Source organism: Borostomias antarcticus (genome assembly GCF_949987555.1).
Source record: "Borostomias antarcticus genome assembly, chromosome: 6".
NCBI lineage: Eukaryota > Metazoa > Chordata > Actinopteri > Stomiiformes > Stomiidae > Borostomias > Borostomias antarcticus.
Genome location: NC_140239.1, coordinates 25,605,843 through 25,630,062, shown reverse-complemented (window position 1 = coordinate 25,630,062; position 24,220 = coordinate 25,605,843). Strand labels below are relative to the sequence as shown.

General features: G+C 43.7%; 2 protein-coding genes across 3 annotated transcripts in view; one reads left to right on the top strand and one right to left on the bottom strand.

Annotated features, from left to right (window-relative positions):
- Window positions 1-11,690, bottom strand: part of cdk19 (cyclin dependent kinase 19) — a gene marked incomplete at both ends in the record, with an annotated part of 34,319 nt that extends 22,629 nt beyond the window's left edge. Inside the window, 2 exons of one of the 2 annotated variants that reach the window (XM_084440308.1) lie at window positions 8,729-8,804; window positions 11,548-11,690. In XM_084440308.1, the coding sequence (XP_084296434.1) occupies window positions 8,729-8,804; window positions 11,548-11,675 (204 nt within the window). The remainder of the gene's footprint in view (window positions 1-8,728; window positions 8,805-11,547) is intronic. The other variant, XM_084440307.1, reaches the window with a different exon arrangement.
- An 870-nt stretch (window positions 11,691-12,560) lies between these two features.
- On the top strand, window positions 12,561-23,693 carry amd1 (adenosylmethionine decarboxylase 1). Its single transcript, XM_084439335.1, has 9 exons — window positions 12,561-12,835; window positions 16,260-16,346; window positions 18,274-18,400; window positions 18,514-18,616; window positions 18,817-18,859; window positions 19,008-19,152; window positions 19,371-19,463; window positions 19,562-19,717; window positions 20,107-23,693. The coding sequence occupies exons 1-9, from the start codon at window positions 12,726-12,728 to the stop codon at window positions 20,248-20,250; spliced, it is 1,008 nt and encodes a 335-aa protein (XP_084295461.1). The 5' UTR covers window positions 12,561-12,725; the 3' UTR covers window positions 20,251-23,693.
- Window positions 23,694-24,220: the final 527 nt, after the last annotated feature.

Genomic DNA, 24,220 nt, shown 5'->3' with positions numbered 1-24,220 from the left:
TGACCTGGGGGTGTGTTCACAGAGTTTCCACAACATAGCTGATGGCAGCCTATTCAAAATACTCTCGTCCAATAATTCTCCAGGACAATAGTCGACTTTGCAGGACATTTTACTTTTTCTCTCATTTTCCATGTGTTTGGAAAATGGTCACCTGTCTTCCAGGTTTTCCAGGACGCATGGGGAAACTGTCCAGCTTTATGGCACCACTAGGCACCCTAAGGGCCATACCGATCATCCAACCATAACTACACACATGCAAGCACAAACAGAAACACACACTGTGAGCTGGACAGTGACAGCTGTCTCTCTGTGTACTGTGCACTAAAGCCTTATTGAAGAAGAATGAGGCTGCCATGTTTTTTTTCTGCATTGAATTGGTTCTGTGCACCCAAAGCAGTTAAATAATAGTAAGAGTTGCTTATTTGAATGCGACGAGCACCACAGATAAGTTTAATGAAGGCAACCTTGAAGGCAACCTTGGCCGTACGCCCAGAAATATGTCAAAGGGATGGTTATTCACCAAGATAAGGCGATGTGTGTGCTCACAGCTTGTTTAAAGAAAACTGTCTCTGAAAGTATCTTTGTATTTTGATTGGGCAACCTGCAAGTTTGTGTTAAAATCACTCGAAAATGGCTGTTTTTGTCACAGACTAAACTCTTGCCCATCAAACCTACAGGGATATCTTCATATCTATAATTTATCTTCTTCAATGCCTAAGGATGAGATGCAGTTTTTACACACATGCTGAAGGTTAACTGATACTGTAGGTAAAACCCATCTCAATCTTACTGGTGAAACATCACCTGCTGTGCGTTTCTCCACAGGTACAAAACAATGTACATCTACAGCACTGAATAGGCCTTGATAATGGCTCTGGATTCTTGGCTAAACTTTCCATTTAGGGTAATCTCTCCACTTTGACACAAAGCTGCTTATTCCCCCCTAACGTTCTACAAGTGGGAACAAGCCGAGGTCCAGATATCCACTGACCTTTTGGCCAAGAGTGTGTTTAGGAATTCAGTTGAGTTGCCTCTCTGCATTATGACCGCGACTCTCTATCCTCAGTGGACACAGGAATTCTATTTTCTGCTCCACATTGCCAATCGGCTTTCACTCTGACAATCACAGCTTGTCTGTGCTGCTGGCAAATTGATAATTGCTTGTTATCTGATCTCTTGTCAGATAACTAGCCACTATGCTTAATCCATAAAACATAGAGCTCTTAATGTAATCAATCCAACATCAATGTGAGTTAAGCCTATACATCCCAATGCCACTCACTATCACATTGGTTCAATGTACAGTACAATGCAAATCTTTTTTTGAGTTTACTATGTCCATCCAGAACAGTAACAAGGTAAAGTAAATGGCAAATTAATTTTAAAATTCCATCAAAATACAAACCCTTGCACAAGCCTCTCAATGTTTGTGTAGAATAAAAGAACAGGCCGCTTGTCCCTGTTCTGAGAAAAGTGGGTCATGCTTTTACACAGTCTCACATGCAGAGTGCTCGCTGGCCAGGTTCCAACACTCACAGCTAAGCCAGACTCCGACCAGGGCAGCCAATACACCTTTAAAGAGGGCACACAAGACTTGAATCTGCTTCCAGGTCACTGGGCGTCACATAACATTTGAGGGGCAGATTCCTGAATCCAAAATGAGCCTAGTCCTGGAGTGAAAACCACATAAGTTGGACCATGACAGACAAATCAATTAAAATATTTCATGCATATGACAGTGTACCTGTTGTATGTCAGCAAATGTGTAAATTAAATTGCAAACGACGGGCTGGTTTTCCAGAAATCATCAAATAGCCATATGTATAAAATATGTAATGGTATTGTCATGGGACAGCCTATAGTATGTTAAACACAATGCATGCAAGTCCCACAATGCATCTTTGTCCAAGCGGCAGGGATAAGAGAGTGAGAGGAAGCAGAGGAGAAATGGCGTCGCCCTACGTTGTGTTGCAGAGCTCTGATTAATGACATGGAATCTCTGAGGTGGCTCCAGAGCGCTGGGTCGATAAATCTACAGCCAGCTGCCGTGTTTTGAATTGAGACACTACTGGACACAGAGAAACAACAAGCCTCTGTTTGTCTGTAGAGAGAGACAGAGAGAGAGAGAGTGAGAGAGAGAGAGAAAGAGAGATGCATGCCAAGCTTTTCCCTGAGACTGAACGGCGAGCTGCTGGCAATTGGCAAGGCAAGCATTCTGCTCTGTAGCAGCCATTTGCTGTGTTATTCAGTGTCACACCGATCCTGCTGACAATGCTAAAAGCTGTAATGTTAAGAAACCCTGGCCTGCGGCTCCCCGGAGGATTAGTGTAGCGTAGTCTTCATCAAAATGGACGACCTGACGCAGGTCCTGGGCAGGACAGAATGCACCAGACTAGGAACGCACCGAATCAAAAATATTCTTAAAGAAATAGAACACGATTGTATCTGAATTTGCACTATAAACCTTAACATCACTAGCTTCTCCCAGGAATTCACAATCACTATCTGCCTTATCAAATTCAACCACAATTCAGACCCTCCAACATGACTAACTAATAAAGCTTTTCCCCTGTATGGACACCCAGTCATTCTATCATTTTGTCCATAGCAACAGGGGAAGAACTTGTCAACCAACTCCCTCAACAAACATAACCAGGATATGGTCTGTTTGCACAGTTATCAGGATACAGGGGGAGAAGAGCTGACACAAGCTAGAATAGCTGACAAACACAACCTCGCAACCACTTAAAGGCTGATGCTGAGAACTCTGCGGATTATTTGGTTGGCCACATTTCACAGGATCCATAGAGCTATCAGTACCAGATGCCTTACTGTACTACTGCGACTAGCCTTTTGCACCTAGCAAGGTTTCCAAACTGTCCCCCACTGGGCAGTTAAAAATAACCTTTCAAAAACATCTCCACAACTTATGGAGGAGTATGTTTACAGTATCTTTCTTTAGCTTCTCATCAATGCAACGATTTAAAACATGTCGTCAGTCAACATGGAAACTATGCGGCAGCATAACATTCCTTTCGTTGTGTCTCTTAGTATCAGTGATCTGTACAGTCTACATCTCTGACAACCACAACCAGAATAACAAGTTAACACAGGAAATGTGCAGTGCAGCACTTACTCATCAAAGAAGAATAATATTAAGTAATGGTGGTTTATGATAAGGTCAACACCCTCGTCTTTCACCTAGACAAAAGCCATTGTTTGTCATAATAATACTTGTTTCAGGGGGTCTACCTGAATTCATAAACAATGTTTCAATCCATGTAGCGTAGGTCAAGCAAAACTCAGTAGATCTCGGCCAGCACGTTGGGTATAGATCCTCCAAACAGACTGGGTGAAAAGACTTGCACAATACACTAACAGGCCTGCTTGGAGTCACATTGTATTGTGCTATTTGGATTCTCGGATGAGGTTACCCTGAAACGGGCTTGTTCTGTTCTGACATCTGTGTTGCTTCAATGGCTCAGCGTGCTACTAACCGTTTTCTGCCTCCCCTAGTGCCTCTCTCTCTCTCCCTCCTATCTTCTAACCAGGTCCAGTGGTGCCTCACTGTTGCCCGCAAACCACCCTGAGTTCGATTGATACCCCTGTGTCAGCTGTGGATGTTGTAGTATTTAGTTAACACACACACCTACACACAGACACACATCAGTCCACATCCGGCTTAGGCCTGGACCTGATGCTCTTAGCCTTTCTTGCCCTGAAAATGTAATTTAATATAATTTATTGCTCTATAAATGTTCTTAGCCGTTAGACAAATATATTCCAGGAGCTTGCTCCAGGTTGCCTGTTTTAATATCCGTGTTGCTTTTATGGCTCTGTGTGCTACTAACCCTGTTCTGCCTTCCCTCTCCCTAGTGCCTCTCTCTCTCCCTCCTAGCTTCTAACCAGGTCCAGTGGATGCCCCACTGTCACCAGCAGACCTCCCTGAGTCTGATAGATACCCCTGTGTCTGCTGTGGATGTCGTAGCATTTAGTTAACACACACACACATACACCAGCCCACTTCTGGCTTTAGGCCTGGGCCATAGCAAACACACACCAGTATTTGCCATGTCCCTCCTATGTTGTTTTTTAGCTTCCCTTACTCAGAAAATTTAATTTAATGTAATGTATTGCTTTATAAATGTTCTAATCTGGTAGACAAACATACTCCAGGAGCTTGCTCAATCGCCTTGTTGAGAGGGGTCAGGGAAGCTCACTTATCTGGCCCCCGGGTGATTACTGTTTTTTTGCTTCCCTCTGGAATATGTAGGGGTGGGTCGTATACCCACCTCCCTTGTTCTCTGTAAAGCGCATTGTGTTGCCTCTGGGTATGAAATGCGCTATACAAATAAAGCTTTGATTTGATTTGATGAGACACAGACTAGGCCTGGGAGAAATACTGTGGTAAAATGTTACTTGCTTAGGAAAATTTTGTTACTCATTTCAAAACTTTGTTGGTTAATGAGCAATAAGAAGGTGTACAGTATTCTTTAACAGGGCTTCATTCATTTTGTCAAGTCTTTGTTGGAGAAGCGTACACAATCAACAATCACAGCCAGAGAATTATCTTAATATTATATTATTAATTATTAAGATCATTATTAATGATCTTAATATTATATTATTATACCGTATTATCCAAGCATAGTATGCTGTGTCAAGGGGCTTAAAGGGCAACGTTCAACATGAAGCTTCACTGGGCTACATTACACATCTGGCTGATGAAGTCCAGTTGATGAAGTTCAATGCAAGTCCGGTTTAAACAGCAAGCTCAGAGACATTTACATGCATTTAACACACGCATTTATCCAAAGCGACTTACAATAGTGTGGGTGTGGTCCGGTCTCGAACCAGCGACCTTGCAGTCACTGGTCAGATGCTGTACCCACTGGCCAGCCTGCCGTCCCATGTGGTTCTCGTCTGGGACAAGTGAGCTACAGGTGTCCTCATTTTCAAAGCAAGTACGGGACAGACATACTTAACATGATGATCTACAATGATACAAAAGCCTGATTAAAATAATCTCAGTAGTTGCCTTGAATCAAAAAAGTACATTAGTACTTCTAGTAGTTATGAAACTGTGCACTTCGGAAGGGACACACCAACATGGGAAAAACTAAAAAGATCTTCAAGCCATTTGAAGTCACAAAACCAATAACACATGGGAGAAAACCATCCACCCCCGCTGCCCCCTCCTACCCCAGCTCCCACCCCCCAGTTGTGAATGTGGTATGCCAAACGCTAAACTCTGCTGCACAGTTCGCTCAACTGAATAAGGGGGGGGGGGGGGGGGACACAAAGAGCCCATTGTTCTGTTAAAGCGGAGCCGGTCTGGGAGACTTTCAGTGAAACCAATTTCTGGTGGCTCTAAGATTCTCAGATTCAGCAGGCGGGCGCTGCTCTGCATGCCGTTCTCTGGGGAGGGGATGGGAGGGGAGGGTCCTCCTGTACTGATCACCTCCTACCTACCCTCCCCCCAGGCCCTGCTGTGCTGTACCCACCCCCCCCTTAAGCACTACCTCACGACCCCCTGCCCCGATGAGAGGCCCGCCTCCTGCAAGGGACCTGGGAAGCAGAACCACATGGGAAGCATTGTGTGTTTGCTCTGAAACCTAGAGTGTACTGTACACCTTCCTATACTGTACATCGCCCTGAGAGTTGTTACTACGGGTAAAATAGGACTGGTCATCACAAAGCAATTGCTGAATTTAACAAGATACATGAATCTGAATCAGCGCCGCTGGGCAAAAGAACAACTTGATATGAGCGTATCCAACAAGTATTCATTTATTTGTCACAGCTCTGAAGAAAATACAAAAACACTGTAATTCACAGAGTGAGTGAAATCAAAGATACAGCTGCACTAAGCAAAGAGTCAAAACGTCACGTCACGTTGAGTTTTCGGTAAGCAACGGTGTCCCTCTTCCATAGACTTATGAGATAAAGACAGTCCATGGCTGGTACACTCTGTGCCAAACACCATTGTTGTGGTTAGAGATAAAGGCCTGGGCGCCGAGGCGGCGTAGGTTAATGGGACAAAACAAGGCCACAGAAGAGACCAGAGACAATATTATCGGAGAAGAGACGAGGGGGGGGGGACACTCAAACCACATAAGAACGTTGCAACGAGACCAATGCTTTGATTTGGGTCCAGACAGCATACAGAGAGGTCAACTGTACATTAGGCCATGCCATCGTCTTTTGTATATAAAACCTTCTGGAATAAACCGCTTTTGCTGAGGCTCAAATCCCGTGTTGGAGAGATTCATTTGGAATACACCTGAAAAGGAGACACTGGACTGTGTGGTACTGTGTGAGATGGGGGGCCGTCTTTTATTGAAATCAAAACACAACGCAGAGCTAATCAAGGACAATAATAAAAGACAACGAGATTCATCAGTGGAAATGAATAAGCATCTGAGATCACATGGTGCAACAACAGCTGTGAGGGTGGAGCGAGAGAGAGAGAGAGAGAGAGAGAGAGAGAGAGAGGGAGAGAGAGAGAGAGAGAGAGAGAGAGGGAGATAGCCTGACACCTATCAGGGTGTGGCTATGGACTATCACAGGCAAGAATCCTCAACAGTGAAGAAACCACAGAGGTATGAATGCACTGCATTTAAACACAACATACCACAAGAAAGAGACAGATCTTAAAACACGTGCACACACACCCCCCTTCTTGCCCTGTAGTCATGAACAATCTGATCAAAAGTTTGCCATAACATTCCACAGTTTACGGATGCTTTGAAAAAAACCTGATCATATCAAGCTTGGATCAGACTCCAGTGTTAAAAAAAGAAATTGAAGGTAATGTCGTCTTTCATTTCATACAGAATAACTTAACACTAAAAGTGTATCTGTGAGCGTTAAGTGGGGTTGAGGTGTTCAGGATCACCTAGGGAAGATGTCTAATCTTCCAGGATGTGAGTGGGCAGTGTGAGGAGTGGAGGCAGGGGACTTGGCTGAGCTGGACTAGACCCAGCCAGATGGACTCGGTCCAGTTCTTCTCTGCAGCACTGCAGAGCCGAGACATCCAGCAGGAGCTTGTTACAAGAACACTCAGCACCGTAAGACTTCCTTCATCATTCCTCAAGATCCTATGAAGCTGGAGATAGCTTTGAAATTCACCAGTCTGCTGACACTCGATTGACAATTAACAATGTGGGCAACCCCTAACCCTGAAGTGTCCATCAGGCCTCATCCCTAACCCCTGGAGAGCACTCCCTACCTTAATCAATGTGTAATAATGAATAATTTACCGCAAAACTGTAATATCATGTAGTTACATATGCAATTGCAGTACTACATTCTTACTACATGTATTGCTATGTAGTTACATAGTAATACATGCTCACTTAAGGTAGAGTGCTAGCACAATGCTTATTCTCAAGTATATTTGTTTCAGGAAATAAGTTAGTCAAACCAAAACCTTAAACCCCCCCCCCCCTACCTAAATGTTTGTTTAGAGAAATGGTTGGCAAACATAACTAATTACAAATGACCAGTGCTCATACAACTGGCACTGCGGGGATCAGACAGTATAGTATAACATCTATGGTATGTAGCCGGTATAGAAACCAAACTCCAGTCTGCCACAAGGGCCACATTCTTAGCTGGGGGAATGAGTGTTGTGTATAAGTTACTATACAACTTTAGTGTCCAATCCAGTTTGGAAACTTGTTGTTGGTCTCAACACCAGGTAGAATAAAAGAAAACACAAAACAGCATACTGTTCACAATTATACAGACAACCATAAATTACAGCAAAATGCAGCACATACAGTGCTGTACATATAGTCATCGTTTACCTAGCTTTATGGAGGAGATAGCAGTGGGGACCTTGTGAACACATGGGCACCTTAGTGGTTTCAGATAAGACGCACTAGTACTGAGGGTAGGCAACTTCTTGTGCTGTTTCTGTTTAGCAGTGAGTTGGGAATGAATTGTAGAACTGAGCAATGCAAGGTGACAGCTCTGTGTGAGCAAAGAGGAACAGTGTGGCCAAGTGAAGATGTTTGTGTGCGTGTGTGTTTATGCCTATTCATAGCAACTAACAAACATAAACAGGAATTGCCTAATGTTCATCAGAGGTTCACACGAGCACTAGTCTTGCGATGCCAGACTTTCGAGATCTCCGCCTCCAAAAATCCTCGCTAGAACATCGCCAAAAACTGACACTCACTACCAATCAGAAACAACTCCCTACATCTCCAATAGGGTGGAAGACCCGCCTTACCGGAAATGATGTCCTCCAAACAAACTGGAGTGGAGAATCAAGACAAAACAACACAGCAACGGTCCCATTAGGAAGGACTGCTCTAAAGATGTTGGATTGGTTCTGCAATGCAGGATTTTTTCAATCTCAATTGTTTCCACCCACTTTCAGCAAAGAAATTTGGACAAATGTCTTCAGTCTCTAGTTGAGCTCAACGTTTACGTCTTCTATCTATCTATCTATCTATCTATCTATCTATCTATCTATCTATCTATCTATCTATCTATCTATCTATCTATCTATCTATCTGCAAGAACTGATTACAGTTAAGATCTGTATTTTTTTCAATAAAGACACCATTTTAACCAATAATGTTCACAATCAAAAAAACGTATATATAGTAGTGTTTTGTTAGTTTGGTTACTTAATTACATCTCAGATACAGCCAGCATTCACAGTGCCCTTAACTAAGATAAACATTCAAGGCCCTTAAATAATATTGGAACTCACAGCAATTTCTCTGCAGGCAGACATCGATATTCCAGTGCCTTCAATTTGTTTCAGTGCATACTCCTTCTCATCTTTCCTGCAGAGAGATAAATAAGAAAATAGATAATGTCACGAAACAGATGTAATAATTCTCTGGCAATGTCACACTCCATTCATTCATATTGATGAGACAGATTCAATTAAACATAGATGTTCAACATTTCCTGTTAGGGAATGAAGTCTGTATGTTTGTAACTGTAAGGGAGAGAACGAGAGGGAGAGAGGATATGAACCAAGATTGAGATGATAAACTTCCAGTATTTTGCCCATGGAACAGTGGAATCCCTGCCAATATCCTCTGGCTGAGCAGAGCTATTCGCCCGCCACGGGAGTACTCTGTTGTTGTTGAGCGAAACTTCTCCCCAGAGTCAGGATCATTAGCCATCCTGTGTTTTGGCCCTCCATGCAAACTGTGGTAGAATTGTAACAAAAGGTATTTGTGTTTGAAGGCTGATTAAGTGTTCACATCATCCTGTGATGGATACGAGCAAATTATGGGTGAATTCGGGTTAACCACGACTCTTCAAATTGTTCATAGTAAATGGTAAAAGGACTGCACTTATATAGCGCTTTTATCTAAAGTGCTTTACAATGAATGGCCTCTCATTCACACACCCATTCACGCACCAATAGTGGCTGCTGCTGCCATGCAAGGTGCTAGCCTGCTTATTGGGAGCAATTTGGGGTCTTGCCCAAGGACACTTCAACATGTGGACAGGAGGAGTTGGGATTCGAACCACCGACCCTATGATCATCGGAAGACCCGCTCTACCTCCTGAGCCACAGTGATGAAATATACATATTATGGTTGCATTGACAAACTGATCATTAAGGGGTGTATCCCATTTATAGTATAAAATATGTTGGACTGTGTGAACACTACTTTTCTGGGAAACTCTTCCCCGTTTTGACAACTTGGTTGTTTGGCTTGTGAACTATTTTTCCACGACAAAACACAAGCTCTGGCTTCAACTGCTGTACAGCCTCTACCAGGCTATAGACTTTTCAAATACTGCAGGTGGAAAATATATATAGCCTATATATATTTAAAAAGTTGAATATATCCTCATGTCCTTGTAAAATCCTGCCTCAGGACAAAGGCATGGCAAGATGTGCCAGCCAAAACAGAAATATGAAACCTTGAGAAGTGCACAGTATGATTAAAAAAGGTGATGGAGAATTAAACTATTGGTTATCTGAGACAAGCAATATTCCAATACGGGAAACCAGACCTATTTACATTAACGTTCATCTTCCGAGGACTATTTATTATCTGTATATTATTATATTATATATTTTTGTTTAATTTCTTCTTTCTTGCTATTAACCATTATTTCAAACACTAAACAGCTTTTTCAGTTAAGCTCCACATATTGTGAATGGTGAATTACAGCTGTTCTGGGCATTCACATCTGATTAGTGTCCAGAGGCTCCTGGAGGTGCTGGCTGGGATCCAGAGCAGGCAGGGCCTTCACACAACCCACAGGCTGCTTTTGTGCCTCCCAAACAGGCCTGGCCCCTACATTCTCATCTGGCCACAATCCTGGTTCACATGCATGTGGAGACACTTCCTTTTCAGTTCATACACACTAGAGCACGTCCTCACACTTTGTTGAAATGCTACTTTGTCTGCTTATAGCCAACAGTGAAGATAAATTGCTTAAACATTGAAAATGATTCATCCTATTAACGTGCAATAAATTGTTTTGCCAAAAATCATCTCAAAGCAACAATTCACTTCTGTTTACCATATCTGATAACCAAATGACTGGGAAAAAACGAACACTGTTACTTTGGTGCAAAGTAAACACAAATGCTGTGGCATTTGGAATCATAATGACAATACAATTTCCTTCTGGGATCAATAAATTACCTATCTATCTATCTATCTTAGATCTTTGGAGGAGTACAATCTAGAATATGTTGATTTAGGTTTAGTGTCCATTTGAAAGTGTGATGCATTGCACACAAAAACTACTCTTTGTTTGATAGACATGAGGCTAGTGAATCTAGTGGTAAAAGAAAGGTAAATAAGAAACTTCCTTCACACATTCATTCATTCGTATCGTGTGCACTATGCATGTAACACTATTTACAAATCCTTAGTAGGTAGCCACAAAGACAGAATTTAATAAAACATAATTTAATTGAGGTTCTATTACAAAACATTAAATTCCCATTGCCCAACGTTTCGCAATGTTGTTCCACAATACATTAAACATAGTCTATTCAATAACAAGTGAATGAGCAAGCCTAGCCTACCAACTGGATTTCCTCTTAAGTTTGAGGACATAAACAACAAAGAAACCACTCTACAATAATGTGGAATAATAGACCATACATTCTCTCATCCTCTGTTAGGCTATTGCAGTTGGCAAACCTGCTGGGTTTAGCTTCTTCTTTTCAATGGATTATAGCTTCGTAAGGGTGTTGGTATAATTTGACAATTTCAAACAGCAATTTTTTTAGTTGTTTGGGGGAAATCGGAGGATTGCGAAATCAAGTTTTCCCTAAAGATTAAGCTTATAACTTATGTTGCAAGTTACATCAATTCCTATGAACAGTCTGTCAAAAAAATAAACATCATCACGGACACGGTGTTGTTTTGGGGGAGGATCGTTGTGAGTGAGTGAGTGCGTACATGAAAACAAAAACACAGACACGGGCAGCCCTCGAGGTGGTTCATATCCATTCTCTGTTCAACGTACAAAAGCAGAGTGTCTGTGAAAGGCAATATATAATCAGTTTATTGTGTAAACAATAACGTTTCAAAATCTTACCCGTCTTTGCGCTTAGCTTTATAAACGTGCCCGTAGGTGCCTCGACCCACTTTGCAACCTTCATATTCGAACAGATCTTCTACTCTCTCTCTTTCGGCCGCGAGCTTTGTTTTGAAGTCGTAATCCATTCTAACCCATAAATATGTCTTAATTTACAATAAAATAAAATATTAATTATTACATGCATTAATTAAATAATCTTGGTCGTTTTATTCCCCCACCATTTCCTTGTTTAGGATTTTGGTCTGCTCCGCTTAATGTTCAGTGGCTCGTTGACGTTTCTAATTGGCACGCAAGGCTTTCTGGGCAATGTGGTTTTCTAAATGCAGCAGCTGGATACATGAGTATATAAGACAAAAGTCTATCAAACTACAACCCGCATTTCGCACTGCAGTTACTGTACTTGCGTACTCAAGAACGCTCTCAAAATATGCGGAGACCAATGGTTTTGATTTCATGTAATACATAAAACTTACTGCTGGTTGGAGTCTGATACAACGTGCATATAGTGTGTAATATAAATATAATTCAAATAGCCACTTCAATTATAAATACATTGGCTATTAATGGCATTCACTCGCATGCCGTCCACTACTGTTTTCATTTGGATCCCCCTTGCAATTGTCTGCTTGTGAAAGAGGGATATGTAGATAACAAAAACATAGGGGATAAAACATACACAATATTGTGATCTGGTGAATATGCAATGTTCATACCATAATACAAATAGGAAGCCAGTAAAATAAAATAAAAACGTATTCTTAACCTGAAGATAAATATTTGTGGTGATTTTAAACGAGTCATAAATGTTTTTGTTGCAGACCAGTATCATCATCTGAGTTTGTCAACTTCGGGATACAGATAGCTGAACGAGCCAACCGCCGTTTCATAAGCAAGAACTCGCCTGTGCAATTGGTCCAACTTGAAAGTGACGTACATCGGCTGGTTTTATAAAACCACCGCGCACCCGTCAGACTGCGCTCTACACAGTATGGCCGGCGATATTAGCTAGCACTCGCTCACGGTATTCTCTGCAAAAGGGAAGACGGTAAAACCAAGAATTAACACCTGGATTGCTAAAGGACTGTACTTATAAATTATACCAATCAAGCACGGACTAAATCATTTGAGAACGTTACCAACGTTTAATTTCTGTTGTTGGTGTCTGTTGTCTCACGATGGAAGAGAACGGTGCACACTTCTTCGAGGGAACAGAGAAGCTGTTGGAGGTGTGGTTCTCCAGACAAGATGAGACCAAAGGAACCGGGGACCTCCGCACCATCCCAAGGTTTGTTTGAGGAAATTTCAACTAATCACGGCAACATTAAGCAGTAGCCTACTTTAAGTTTGGTGCCTACCAGCTAGCTAGGTCAAGCGAGCTAACGTTAACTTGCCTGTCAAATGAAGAAGCCTGCTGGGTAAAAATGTATTATAGATAGAGTTCACACTGGTTGATTAACGCTAGCTACGGGAATTGCCCTCCAGACCTCGACAATCAGCATCCTACCCTGGTGTATGCGATGGGCCGTCGCATGCAGATGGCAATTTGTCGATGACCCCCCACGAGAACGCGGCATCGCAAGCTTGCTAGCGTCACCTATGCTAACGTTAGGCTAGTTGAGCTAACGTCGTCACTCGAAATGAATTGGCCAGCTACCATCCCCCCTGCCACTTGCTAGCTAATGGTAGCTGGCTGTTAGCTTGGAAGCTGAGTCATTCATTCGTTCATTCATTCCTTTAGCCGCTAGCTATGTCAAATGTTTCTTGTTTACACTGTCAATGACTAGGTAGTGGTAATTACTAGGAAGCCCATTCACATTGAAGTTAATTCTACTCTCGCCTGTCAAACCCAAAATGACCAGGCCCAGCCTCATGTTTTTTTGTGTTAAGAATTAAGATAAGAAAACTCAGGCCTGAGCAGAGGGGTCGGTGAAGTTGCGCGCGGGTTTTGGCATTCTGCGCATGCTGCTGATGTCTCAACACGGTGTTCCTTTTACAGTAATGTTTAGCTAACGAAATAATTGCAATGTAGGGTTATTGTATCGTAAACCATCAACGTATGTTGTTTGACCATATCGCTGCTATGTAGCTAGCTAGCAAGACATGAGCTGAAGGCGATTTCTGAGTCTGCGTCACGCACGAGGGCCCCATCTAGCATGTGGTGGTAGCGCGTGCCCTGAGATCGGCTGTGTTTTCTGTAATATGCCGCATTGGCAATCATGGGACAATAAAGATTTACAGCCTCTGCAGTACAGAATGACACAATGCATAGTCAATAACTGAACTGCAGAATTGGTTACCATGCTACCATTAAACCGATAAAGCGAATATTTTGGAGGCCATTTCGAATAATTAGCTGGTGTCATTGAACGAATAATAAACCAAAAATAGTTCTGTAAGAGCTACTAGTTAGCTCTTCTAAGCCGGGGTAAATGGCAAGATACAGATTAATCCTCTGTACGGTATCTATGTTCTTTACCACGGAATTTAATTGTTTTAAATAATTTTCAAGCACACAGTCAACTTTAATGTTAAAGTCACGTTTCTTTATCCGTGGTCTATACGTAACTCTCTTCCCCTCCCACATGTGTAGTGCATTTCATTGGCCGAGATTGTGTAGTTGCCATGCTGAAAGTACAGTTCGTTTCGCAACATCTATAGGGGTCTGGCGGTTTTATGGCTTATGCGGCTGCAGTTGGTATGCTAGTGCAAGATGGATGGCCTATGGTCACTACGTGGATGATGCTCTCTAGATATAGGCTAATTGGGTTGATATAACAGCTAGCTAGCAATGAGTTATCCACAATAGACAGTTGGGAACATGTAATAGACAAGATAATGTCTCTGGTTCCTAGTGTAGTTTTCAGTCTTTCTAGCAGTCTGATCAAGAAATTAGAACACCACTTCATAATTTTCTGCCTCACTGAATCATATTGATGGAGGGGACTGCTTGGGACTTTGGATGTACTGCAGTAGATGGTATTGACTGAGCCAAAGGGGCTTGTAAATTGTTACCATCACACCATTCTCTTGCCAGCTCAAGGGGAAAGCCTGACTTTTCTGGTGGTTAACATGATCGGCAGAGCTTGTTTTAGAAACGGTGTGTGCGCGCCGGCCAATGGAGTGAATGACGACTGGTATTAATTTACAGCCTGGGTAGATTAACGGCTCAGAGAGACAGTGTTAGTGGATCAGGGGTGCTGGATGACTGCCAATGTCCAAATAAGTCCACAAGGGCATCTGATTCACAAATCTGGATCTGGAGCTCACATCCACACTCCTGCCTCGCTGCCACTAACTTCTGCAGGGCGATGGAGCAGTTTAAGTCCAGGCAGTTGTCAAGTGTCGACTCAAGACGGCTTTACATTTCCCTGATTCAAGACTGCTATTGACGTCAAATTCTCTGGTCTGCCTTGTTTCTGTGGTGATATTGATCCTGGTTTTACCATAGTCCCATCCCTGCCTTTAGAAAGACGACGCCATAAAGGGCTCCAGTTGACCTCTCCAGTTTCACACCGATATTTGAGCTGACACTTGAGTGCTTGTTTTTGACTGTCCCTCTGGAATGGGACAAGGATCTCACAGGGGCTCTAGTAAAAGGAGTGATGTCAAGAAACCCGAGTAAATTAGTGATTCATAAATGTAAGTGCTGCACCCTGTGCTACTGTAGCTCAGCCTACTGTCAGTTTTGTCAGGCTGATCCAAGACAGCTATAGGCTGTTTATGTGACCGGAAAAAGCAAAGCAAATGTGAATATAACTCAGACATGTATAAAAATGTGCATTTGGGGTTCAGTTAACTGCTGGTCGAAACTACAACCCGAGTATACAACCCGAGTATACGACGTCAATAACATTGTTGTGTCACCTGCTGTTGCTTGTAACCAGCCTGCACACACCTGGACTGTCAATCATTACTCCTCGGCTGGAGACTGAGTTCGAACAGTCTCTCTACCGGTCTGAATAAATGTTCTCGTTTCAAAGGCCGAATAGCTCTTTGAAGTACGGACCGCCAAAGAGGCCGATGATTCGCGTGGCCCTGTCTATATCTCCCCATTGCGCAACCCTGGCGCTAGCACATTCCCCTTTGAGCGCCAGACTCTCTTCAGCTTCTACCGGGCGGGCAGCTCTATAACGGGGGGGGGCTCCCAGCGGAGCCGTTCTCCCAAGACTGTAGTGGGGACGTGACGCTGCTCCACACTGCAGCTGTCCTTGAGTGCAGGGGAGGGGGAGGGAGCGGAGAGGGGAGCGGAGGAGAGGGGAGGGGGGGGTCTGCTGGGTTGTTGAGCAGAGAGCTCCAGTCCCATGCGCCAGCCTGCTGTCTACTTTGTGCCAGGGAGAGAACGGCAGGCCAAAACCTTGGGCATTCTGGAGTTTTTCTGCCCGTTGCACTTTACTGCCACCCGCTTGAAAGAAATGGTTCTTTGTTTGAGAAAATGTAACGAATTGGAGATCCTTTACGATCTTAAATGTCACGCATGATGATATGGGATTGATATATCACTAACTTGTTGGCCATTTTCTACTGATTGGATTGGGAGCAAATGTAATTTATTCTAGTCTACAAAGGCAATGCGTTGGCCATGATTTAGTCAATACAAGAACCACCCGGAGAAAATTGCATTGATTGCATTGTCATGGTAATGAATCAAGAGGCAGGTGAAAGGAAACGGGCTGCAGGCTAATTCCCTCTTTTTTTCTTTTGTCTTTCAGGTTTGAGTGGGACAAACTTCTGGAGAATGTGCACTGTTTGATCATTAGTGTGACAAAAACTGACAAGCAGGAAGCTTATATACTCAGGTGAGTGCTCCATCCTCGTTCATAGCGGTCACCTACCTTGGCTCCCGCCACATTCTCGTTCATAACCGTCACCTTGGCTGCCCACTTTCCCCTCTCTCTCGTCAGATTAGAAAGCGGGGGAGGGGGATTAGACGGGCCGACTCCGCTGCTGTAATCCTCTTGTTGCCAGTGCTGCTAATGCTGCATGCAAACTTCCCCCAGCCTCTCGGTCCCCGGACAGGGTGACCGCTGGAGCGGAGAGTCTTGAGCCCTGGAGAGACCTGCCATGATGACCTGGGCCTCGTCCGGCCTCACACTTGGCGGTCCTAGCCAGCTGAATAAGATTCCTAACCAGCGCCCAAGCGTCACATGATACGCATCCTACGAATCGGACCACCTGTCCTACGTGACACCTGTCACGAGAGGAGAAATCAATATACTTTCACGTCACCAGCAGCCAATCTGGAGCAACCTGACTGGGAGGGTTCTAACGTGGGCGGAAACTGTCTTCGTGTCCACGCCCTGTGCGCACACACTCTCTCACACTAAATGTAGGTGCGTCGGGTAAGCATGGTGCGTGTCTAGTTGCTGTGCTGCTGGCCTCGACGGCGCAGCATCGTCTGTTGATGGGGCTGTCGGCATGGTAACGGCAGAGCACCGAGCCAGACAAGTCGGGACTGGAGGTCGGAGTCCTAAACTCTTGGGTTGTCTGCTGGCTGTGGAGCAGAGCAGGGCTGGGCACTCTGGCCTGCAGCGTTGTGGAACGTAAACAGACGTTGCATGTGTAACCAAGTTGAATTGGTCAGTGTAAATACCGCCCCCCCTTCCCCCTCCCCGACCATCGAATTGCTAGACTCACAAGTCAGTCTCTAAAGGCTGCGCTCAACTAGAGACTAAAGACATTCATCCAGGTTTCGACGCTTAAAGTGGGCGGAAACAATTGAAGAGATTGGGGGAAAAAACTGCACTGCAGAACCAATCCAACGTCTTTAGGGCGGTCCTTCCCTAAATGTTTGAATGTTTAGTTTTGATTCTGCACTGCAGTTTGTTTGGAGGACATAATTGCCGTAAAAGGCAGGTCCTTCACCCTATTGGAGATGTCGGCTTTCAGCGCTGTTCTAGCAGCGATTTTCAGTGGAGATATCTCCAGACTTTTGGAGGCAGAGATCTCGAACATCACAAGACTTATCGAATCGCAAGCTTTTCGTTGGCGTAGCTAGCTGGCTAAAGCGGTGTTTATGTATGATTGTCATGTGCGTTACATAAGCCAGTCAGAGGACCCGAGATCGAACCCAGCACAGGCAGGTGAGCGAGGAAGCGAGCGACGCAGTGACACCTGTGACAGGTGGTGAATGCATAGTGAAAGCATATTTCGTCAAGCAATGAATCACAGGTCTGGCATTCGATACTGTCAGATTGTTGTGCCATCCTGATCCAACACAGGTGGGTCCTCCTCCTCCCTACAACCAGTCAGACCAAGGCGAGGAGAGGCGTGTCTGTTCAGCCTGGGCATGTGATGACTATAATTGTCCAGATCTTCCTCATGAGGAAGCTCGCCAACAGACAGATGGCTGCTAGCAACAGCACTAGACCAACACCCCCAATAATGCCCCGGAGCCTTTGGCGTTCTCTCGGAAGTGTACTAGCGAGTCACTGAGCTCGAGGAGGACTTGACTAAGCTGTTTAGAATGTCTGCTGGTTAGGTCTAACCTTTTATTGAGCCAGTAGTAAGCAGTTGGCACTGGCAGGTGAATCCAGGTCATGACTTTTTGTCATTGTCTACCATGTCATGGTGACGTAAGCAAACTGGCATTTTGTTTACTAAACAGGGCCACAGAGCCAGCCAAGACCCGAGTGACCAGTATTGATTTGCGTTTTTGCCCGTGTTTGATGTTTTCAGGAAGATGTAACTGACCATTCTCCCTTTTTTGTGTCCTTCCTCCTGCAGTGAGAGTAGCATGTTTGTCTCCAAGAGACGTTTCATTTTGAAGACATGTGGAACCACCCTCTTACTGCAGGCACTGGTGCCTCTGCTGGAACTTGCCAGGGAGTACTGTGGCTTTGACGCCATCGAGGTAGGGACTACAGAGATGTGCATGCCCACACACACATACACACACACACACACTCATTCTCTCTCAAGCTATTTGGGAGTTTAATCTAACCCCGACCCTCCTTTTACCTGCAGAATTTCTTCTATTCTCGCAAAAATTTCATGAAGCCCCTCCATCAGGAGTTCCCTCATCGAAACTTCCAGGAGGAAGTGGAATTTCTCAACCAGATTTTCCCAAGTGAGTACTAACGCCACGGTGCCCGACAACAGCAGTCAGACTCTTGAGACGCGGTCGGCCGTGCGAGCGTGCTTCGCAGGGGGCGGGGGTGGCGTGTCAGTGCAGCCTGTGCAGTCAGCAGCATCAGCAGCGAAGTGTCATGTTACACCGTGGTGCCTGAATGGAGAAATTGACATGACGTGTTCTTCCTCTGTCCCCAGATGGAGCAGCCTACTGCATGGGACGTTTGAATTCAGAGTGCTGGTAAGTTCCTCAACTCCCAGACTTGCTGGAGACGGGTGTATTGTGTATGCAGAGGACATTGCTGTTGAGGACCGCATGCGCGCTTTTCTTGCCGGTCCAGCGTTGGAACGTACTCACGGTTCCCCTTTCTGGTCCCCGGTTCCTCCAGGTACCTGTTTACTCTGGATTTGCCAGAGTTCTGGGAGAACAAGCATGCGGATCAGACGCTGGAAGTTCTGATGAGTGATCTTGATCCAGCGGTTATGGACCAGTTCTACATGAAAGACGGTGTTTCTGCAAATGATGTCACTCGTGTAAGTCCCCACCACTCGGTATTCATTTATTCATGATGAGAAAGCAGACGCTCAAATGTACATGGCCAGTCTCAGCTGAGATATTGATTCAGAGGCGGTCATCTTGGATCGAAATGAGGTTATGGCTAAAAGTTTGTTCCATGATTGGCTGCAATGTTATGTAGAGCATATTTCTCAGTACACAAATGTTTGAGTTTTGTTTTTCTGTCACCCTGCAGATGAGTGGAATTCGTGACCTGATACCAGGTTCTGTGATTGATGCCACAATGTTCAACCCTTGTGGATACTCAATGAATGGAATGAAGACTGACGTGAGTCGGATTTGCCTTTAGTCGTGCCTCCATGAGCCTCCAGCTGTCTACCTGAAGAGCCTTCTAAATCCAGCTTCTGCCGTTTTCGTCCCCCACAGGGAACTTACTGGACGATCCACATCACTCCAGAGCCAGAGTTCTCCTACGTTAGCTTCGAAACCAACCTCTCCCAGACGTCCTACGATGATTTGGTCCGGAAAATTGTGGACGTCTTCAAGCCAGGAAAATTTGTGACTACGCTTTTCGTGAACCAGGTACGCGTGGAGGTGGAGTAGCACCTTTAGCGGGTGTCATTGCTCTGGAATGTTCTTCACCTGGACCTGAGAGTTCTTCCTTCTGAACGTATGTTCCAAAAAAACAACTAAAAAGACACTTGTTCAGACGGGCCTTTGGTCATTTATAATTGATACTTTTTCGCTGCTTGCAATGTTCATTTTGTTTTTGTTTCTCGTTTTAATGTGTTTTTGGATTGCATATTATGTTTGATTTTAACTTATTACTGTAAAGCACTCTGTGCATCCGTGCTGTGAAGAGCGCTATATAAATAAAGTTTACTTATTAACATGGCGGAATACCTTAACTTGACACGGGATCTCACAAAAAAATTGTTTCCCCCCCATTTTCTTCCTTTTTCTCCTGGCAGAGCTCCAAATGTCGCAGCGTCTTTTCTTCCGCCCAGAAACTCGAGGGATACAAACGCCTTGACCGCCAGTTGGCCCAATTCAACGATTACAATTTTGTCTTCACCAGTTACGCCAAGAGCCGCCAGCAGAACCAGCAGAGTTGAGCGTCGAGAATGAAAAAGAAACGTAAAAAGAAAGACCGCGGTGCGGGGCCCGCCCCCCTCGCCAGGTCTCTCTCCCCAGCGGAGAGACCCTCTCTCTGCTGCCTCTGTTCAAGATGTCCTGGCCCCGATGAGGCCTCTGGCCCTACTTTAACCTCTAGTTTGAAACGTATGCATTGTTGTACCTATGAATTAGAATTATTGCATGAAAGCTCTTTTCTCCGTTTAGATATCCTAGCTCATTCTTGCTGTGATCTTGAAGTGCATGTAGAGGAATTAAACGCGCTCTGTTTGAGGCTGTCCACCCGTCGCCCGTGTGCCCAGTGCTGCGGCCCTTTCCTGCAGGTCTCCTCCCGCATTCCCCACAGACAGGGTTTCAGAGCCCACTAGGCCAGGGCCCTGACATGCTCAGATCAGTCCGCCTCTTCTCTGGGCTTACCACCCCCACCCCCCCCTCCACCCCCATCTCTGCTATAATAATAATCAGATCAAATCCGCCCCCTTTATCGATTTGCTGCTCAATTTGATCTGTCAGAGGTACGCATCACTATTTTTGATTGTAGAGGGCACTTTAAGAACCATTATTGCTTTCAATAGAACCAAGCATACTAGCTAGGTATGAGTACTTAAATAATATGTGGTCTTCAATTAATGTTATAAGCAGATAAGCTTTTGGCCATAACATTATTTGTCGTGTAATGTCACAGCATATTTAATGTATTCTTTGTTAAAATATTTTTATTTGCCATACTTAAATGTTTAGTGTTGCACTACCAGATGAAAGGATTGAGGCTGATTGGTCAATGTGACTTGGTTGCTCATGGCTGTAAATGGCACTGGAGCCAAAGGAATTCCTGCTTTGTTGAGTCTGAAGCGGCACTATATATAATTTGGTCAGAATGGCCTTGCTCATTCAGCCATGCTTCTCCACCTCGACAATCATTTAGCCTTTGAATGTGTCCAAAAATAGCTGGCCTTTTAAGTTTGAGTCCCAGGCAACAGCATTCATAAACAGTAAATAATTTAGGACATACGATTGCAACTGTATCCCATGGGATGTGTATCTGTGTTTTACCCAGGCTCCTTTTAATAGTACACTGTACTAACAGGAAACCCCTGGGAATTCCCATTCATTTTAGCACTCTAAATTTACACATTCATGTGAACTGGCTAAATGAAAGCTTTAGTCCAAACTGAATGTAGGGCAGCCATGTTAAAAAGGCCTGTCCCTCCCAACACTGAATGTAGAGGTCTCTAGAGAGCAGCCCGTCCAGGGCTTTATCTGAATGTATGAGAGTGGAGGAGACCCGGTCCCCATGTAACTGTGGTTGGGTCAGAACAAAGCCCCCTACCGTCCTGCATGTCAGTCATTGTCCCGTGGCCCAGCAGGTCTCCCCGCACAAAGTGAGACCGTCAGCTGGCCCCAGAACCATGCTTGACAGAGTTGTCTCTCCTGGCTGCACCATGTGGCTCTGAATGGGAAATAATGAATCGGACACTTTTGCTTAGTGCAGCGGTTGCCCAGCAAAGCATTTTTCTTTTTCTAAACAACATACATCCTCTCTCTCTCTCTTTCCCCTCCTATACAGAAATTGGTAAGCACACAATAGAGGCCCACCAATCTGAGCATGCCAGGGTGATCCCGGATCATTCCACACATACTGTAACTGTTGCATAAACTGCCATTTTATTAATTTTATTGTGCGCAGACGTTTTTGCAGTGAATTGGTCCAAAATGTGACTCCACTGCAGTTTTTTGGAGTACCATCAATGCCCTTTGTTCAGTGAGGGAAAAATCCTGTGACGCTGTGCTGCATGTGACTACTAGTGCTGTATTGCTTGACAGTGTCGTGTGCTGCAGTCTGTTCCTCCTGTGTAAGATCAATGTGCTTCACCTTCCTCGTTATATCAGCTAGAATGTAGATGGGATTGAGGCATCCTGATAATGTTTCATTTAAAGTTGCTATAGATAACATTCTGATGTGGACAAATTAAGATATATTTTCTAAATCTCTTGAGGCTCGTAAGCCAATAGTATTAGGACTTCTGATGTCTCCCGACGGACTGAGTGGTACCACCGTCATACTATTGGCTAATGAGCCTTGTTAGAGCTGGGAACAAACCTCAGACATTAATTTCATACCAGTCAACATTTTTAAAATGTTAAATTCATAATCACGAATTATTTAGAGGGGAAATTAATACTTAGAATCTACAGCTTTCTTAAAGCTGGTGGTTAAAAGCTCGATGTTTTCTTTTTTTGTTTTTGTTTTAAATGATTCGTCTACATATAAATGTTACCTATATCACCTTTAACATTTGAGGACTCTTTCCTGTGGGATGGGATTTCCTGTGGGATGACACTTCTCCTTGCAGTGCTGAAGGCAGGTCCTTATCTACTGTTCCTACTGTTGGTTCTTTGATTGCGGTTTTGGTAGAATCTTGAGGATTGTCTTCTCCATTGGCTGTTGCTCAGTGATGTTCATGATGCTTCCCCTGCCAGAGAATGCAGACTGATTTGAATTTGCCAGACAGAGCTGGAGTTGATGGGAAACAGGGTTTTATGTTTTGCTGCGTTAAAGGCGACAGTCCTGCTCTGCCTTTAGCACTGCTAAGGATTTCTAATCAGCCAGGAGCGAAACATCAGCCTGGTTAAGACGGCACCTGTAACATTGGAGCTGATCACATTATGGCAGAATAATTATTAGAAAATTTGGGCTTTAAAAAAAAAAAAGGGAAAAAAATATGCTTGTTACAAATGGACCATTGGATGTTCATGTAACTTGTAAGGACATTTGGCAAAGTTGACAATTGGAAATGCTTCCCTCCAATATGTCTGTGTGGCTTTTGGAATGGTTTTGTATTTATTTCCCCAGGACCAACTTTGTGTCCTTACCTGAAATAATTAAAATGCCTTATGTGGTCAGTTTTCATAGTGTGACAGAAGCTGTAAGGTTTTTGAATTTTGCACCAGCACTGTTCACAAATAAGTTAACTCTTTTTGGATTAAGTCATATTTAGACTTTATAATCTGGGTAGTGGGATGTTCTGTTGGTTTGGAACATTGATTTTTTTTATATATATATTATAAACTCAAATGCATTTTTTGCAGTTCTAATGGTAATTACATTTTTACAACATTTTTGTAAGGAATGCATTTTTGCTGAGGACCAATCATATTTTTTGTTCGTTCTTTGTCCTAAGGTTTGTGTTGTAAAACCAGTGTTCCAAACATTTTTGTTTCTGAAGTTGAGGGTGACCTTTCAAAGCTAATTGGATCGTGTAGTTTTTTGCTTGCCTTACCCTCAAGTCCCATGAAGGGATTTCTGGGATGGAGAAGTCAAAAGCCTCCTGTGATGTGAGGGGATGAAATTGCAGGATTTATCAGGATGTACTGAAGGGAAACTTTGCTGTTTTAATTCTTTTGCTATTCTTCTTCTTTTGATGGTCAAGATGTGCTAAATATATCTGTACTATGAGCTTGATGCTTAAATAAAAAAAGATTGATTCTGTGTGATTTTGTGATCATTCTTAGACATAATTATTGTTGTAAGGACACATTCTGATGTCTTTAGGTAGAATTGTAGTAGGTGTCCTTTTAAATGTCCTAAAGAGGGTTGAGTAATAACCCATGCCATCAAACCATTCAAGGCATTGGTGAGGCATTTTCTCGGATTTACATTAATACATGACACAATCCATAAAGGATGAGGGAATTGTCTTTTATGATAGAATAATTTAATAATCCCCAATGGGGAAATTCCCTTGTAGCACATGAACAACATAAAAAAACAAAGTACAATAAAAAGATGTCACATGGGATATAAAAAGAAAATCACACGGCATTTAAAGGCACAATCAACTATCAAAATCAAAGTGCGGTAGATAACATGACTTAAATCTGAAATGTCAAATAATTTTAAAAATTCAATCTAAAGTGTCAGTTCTCTGATATTCAGAACTAAATGAAATT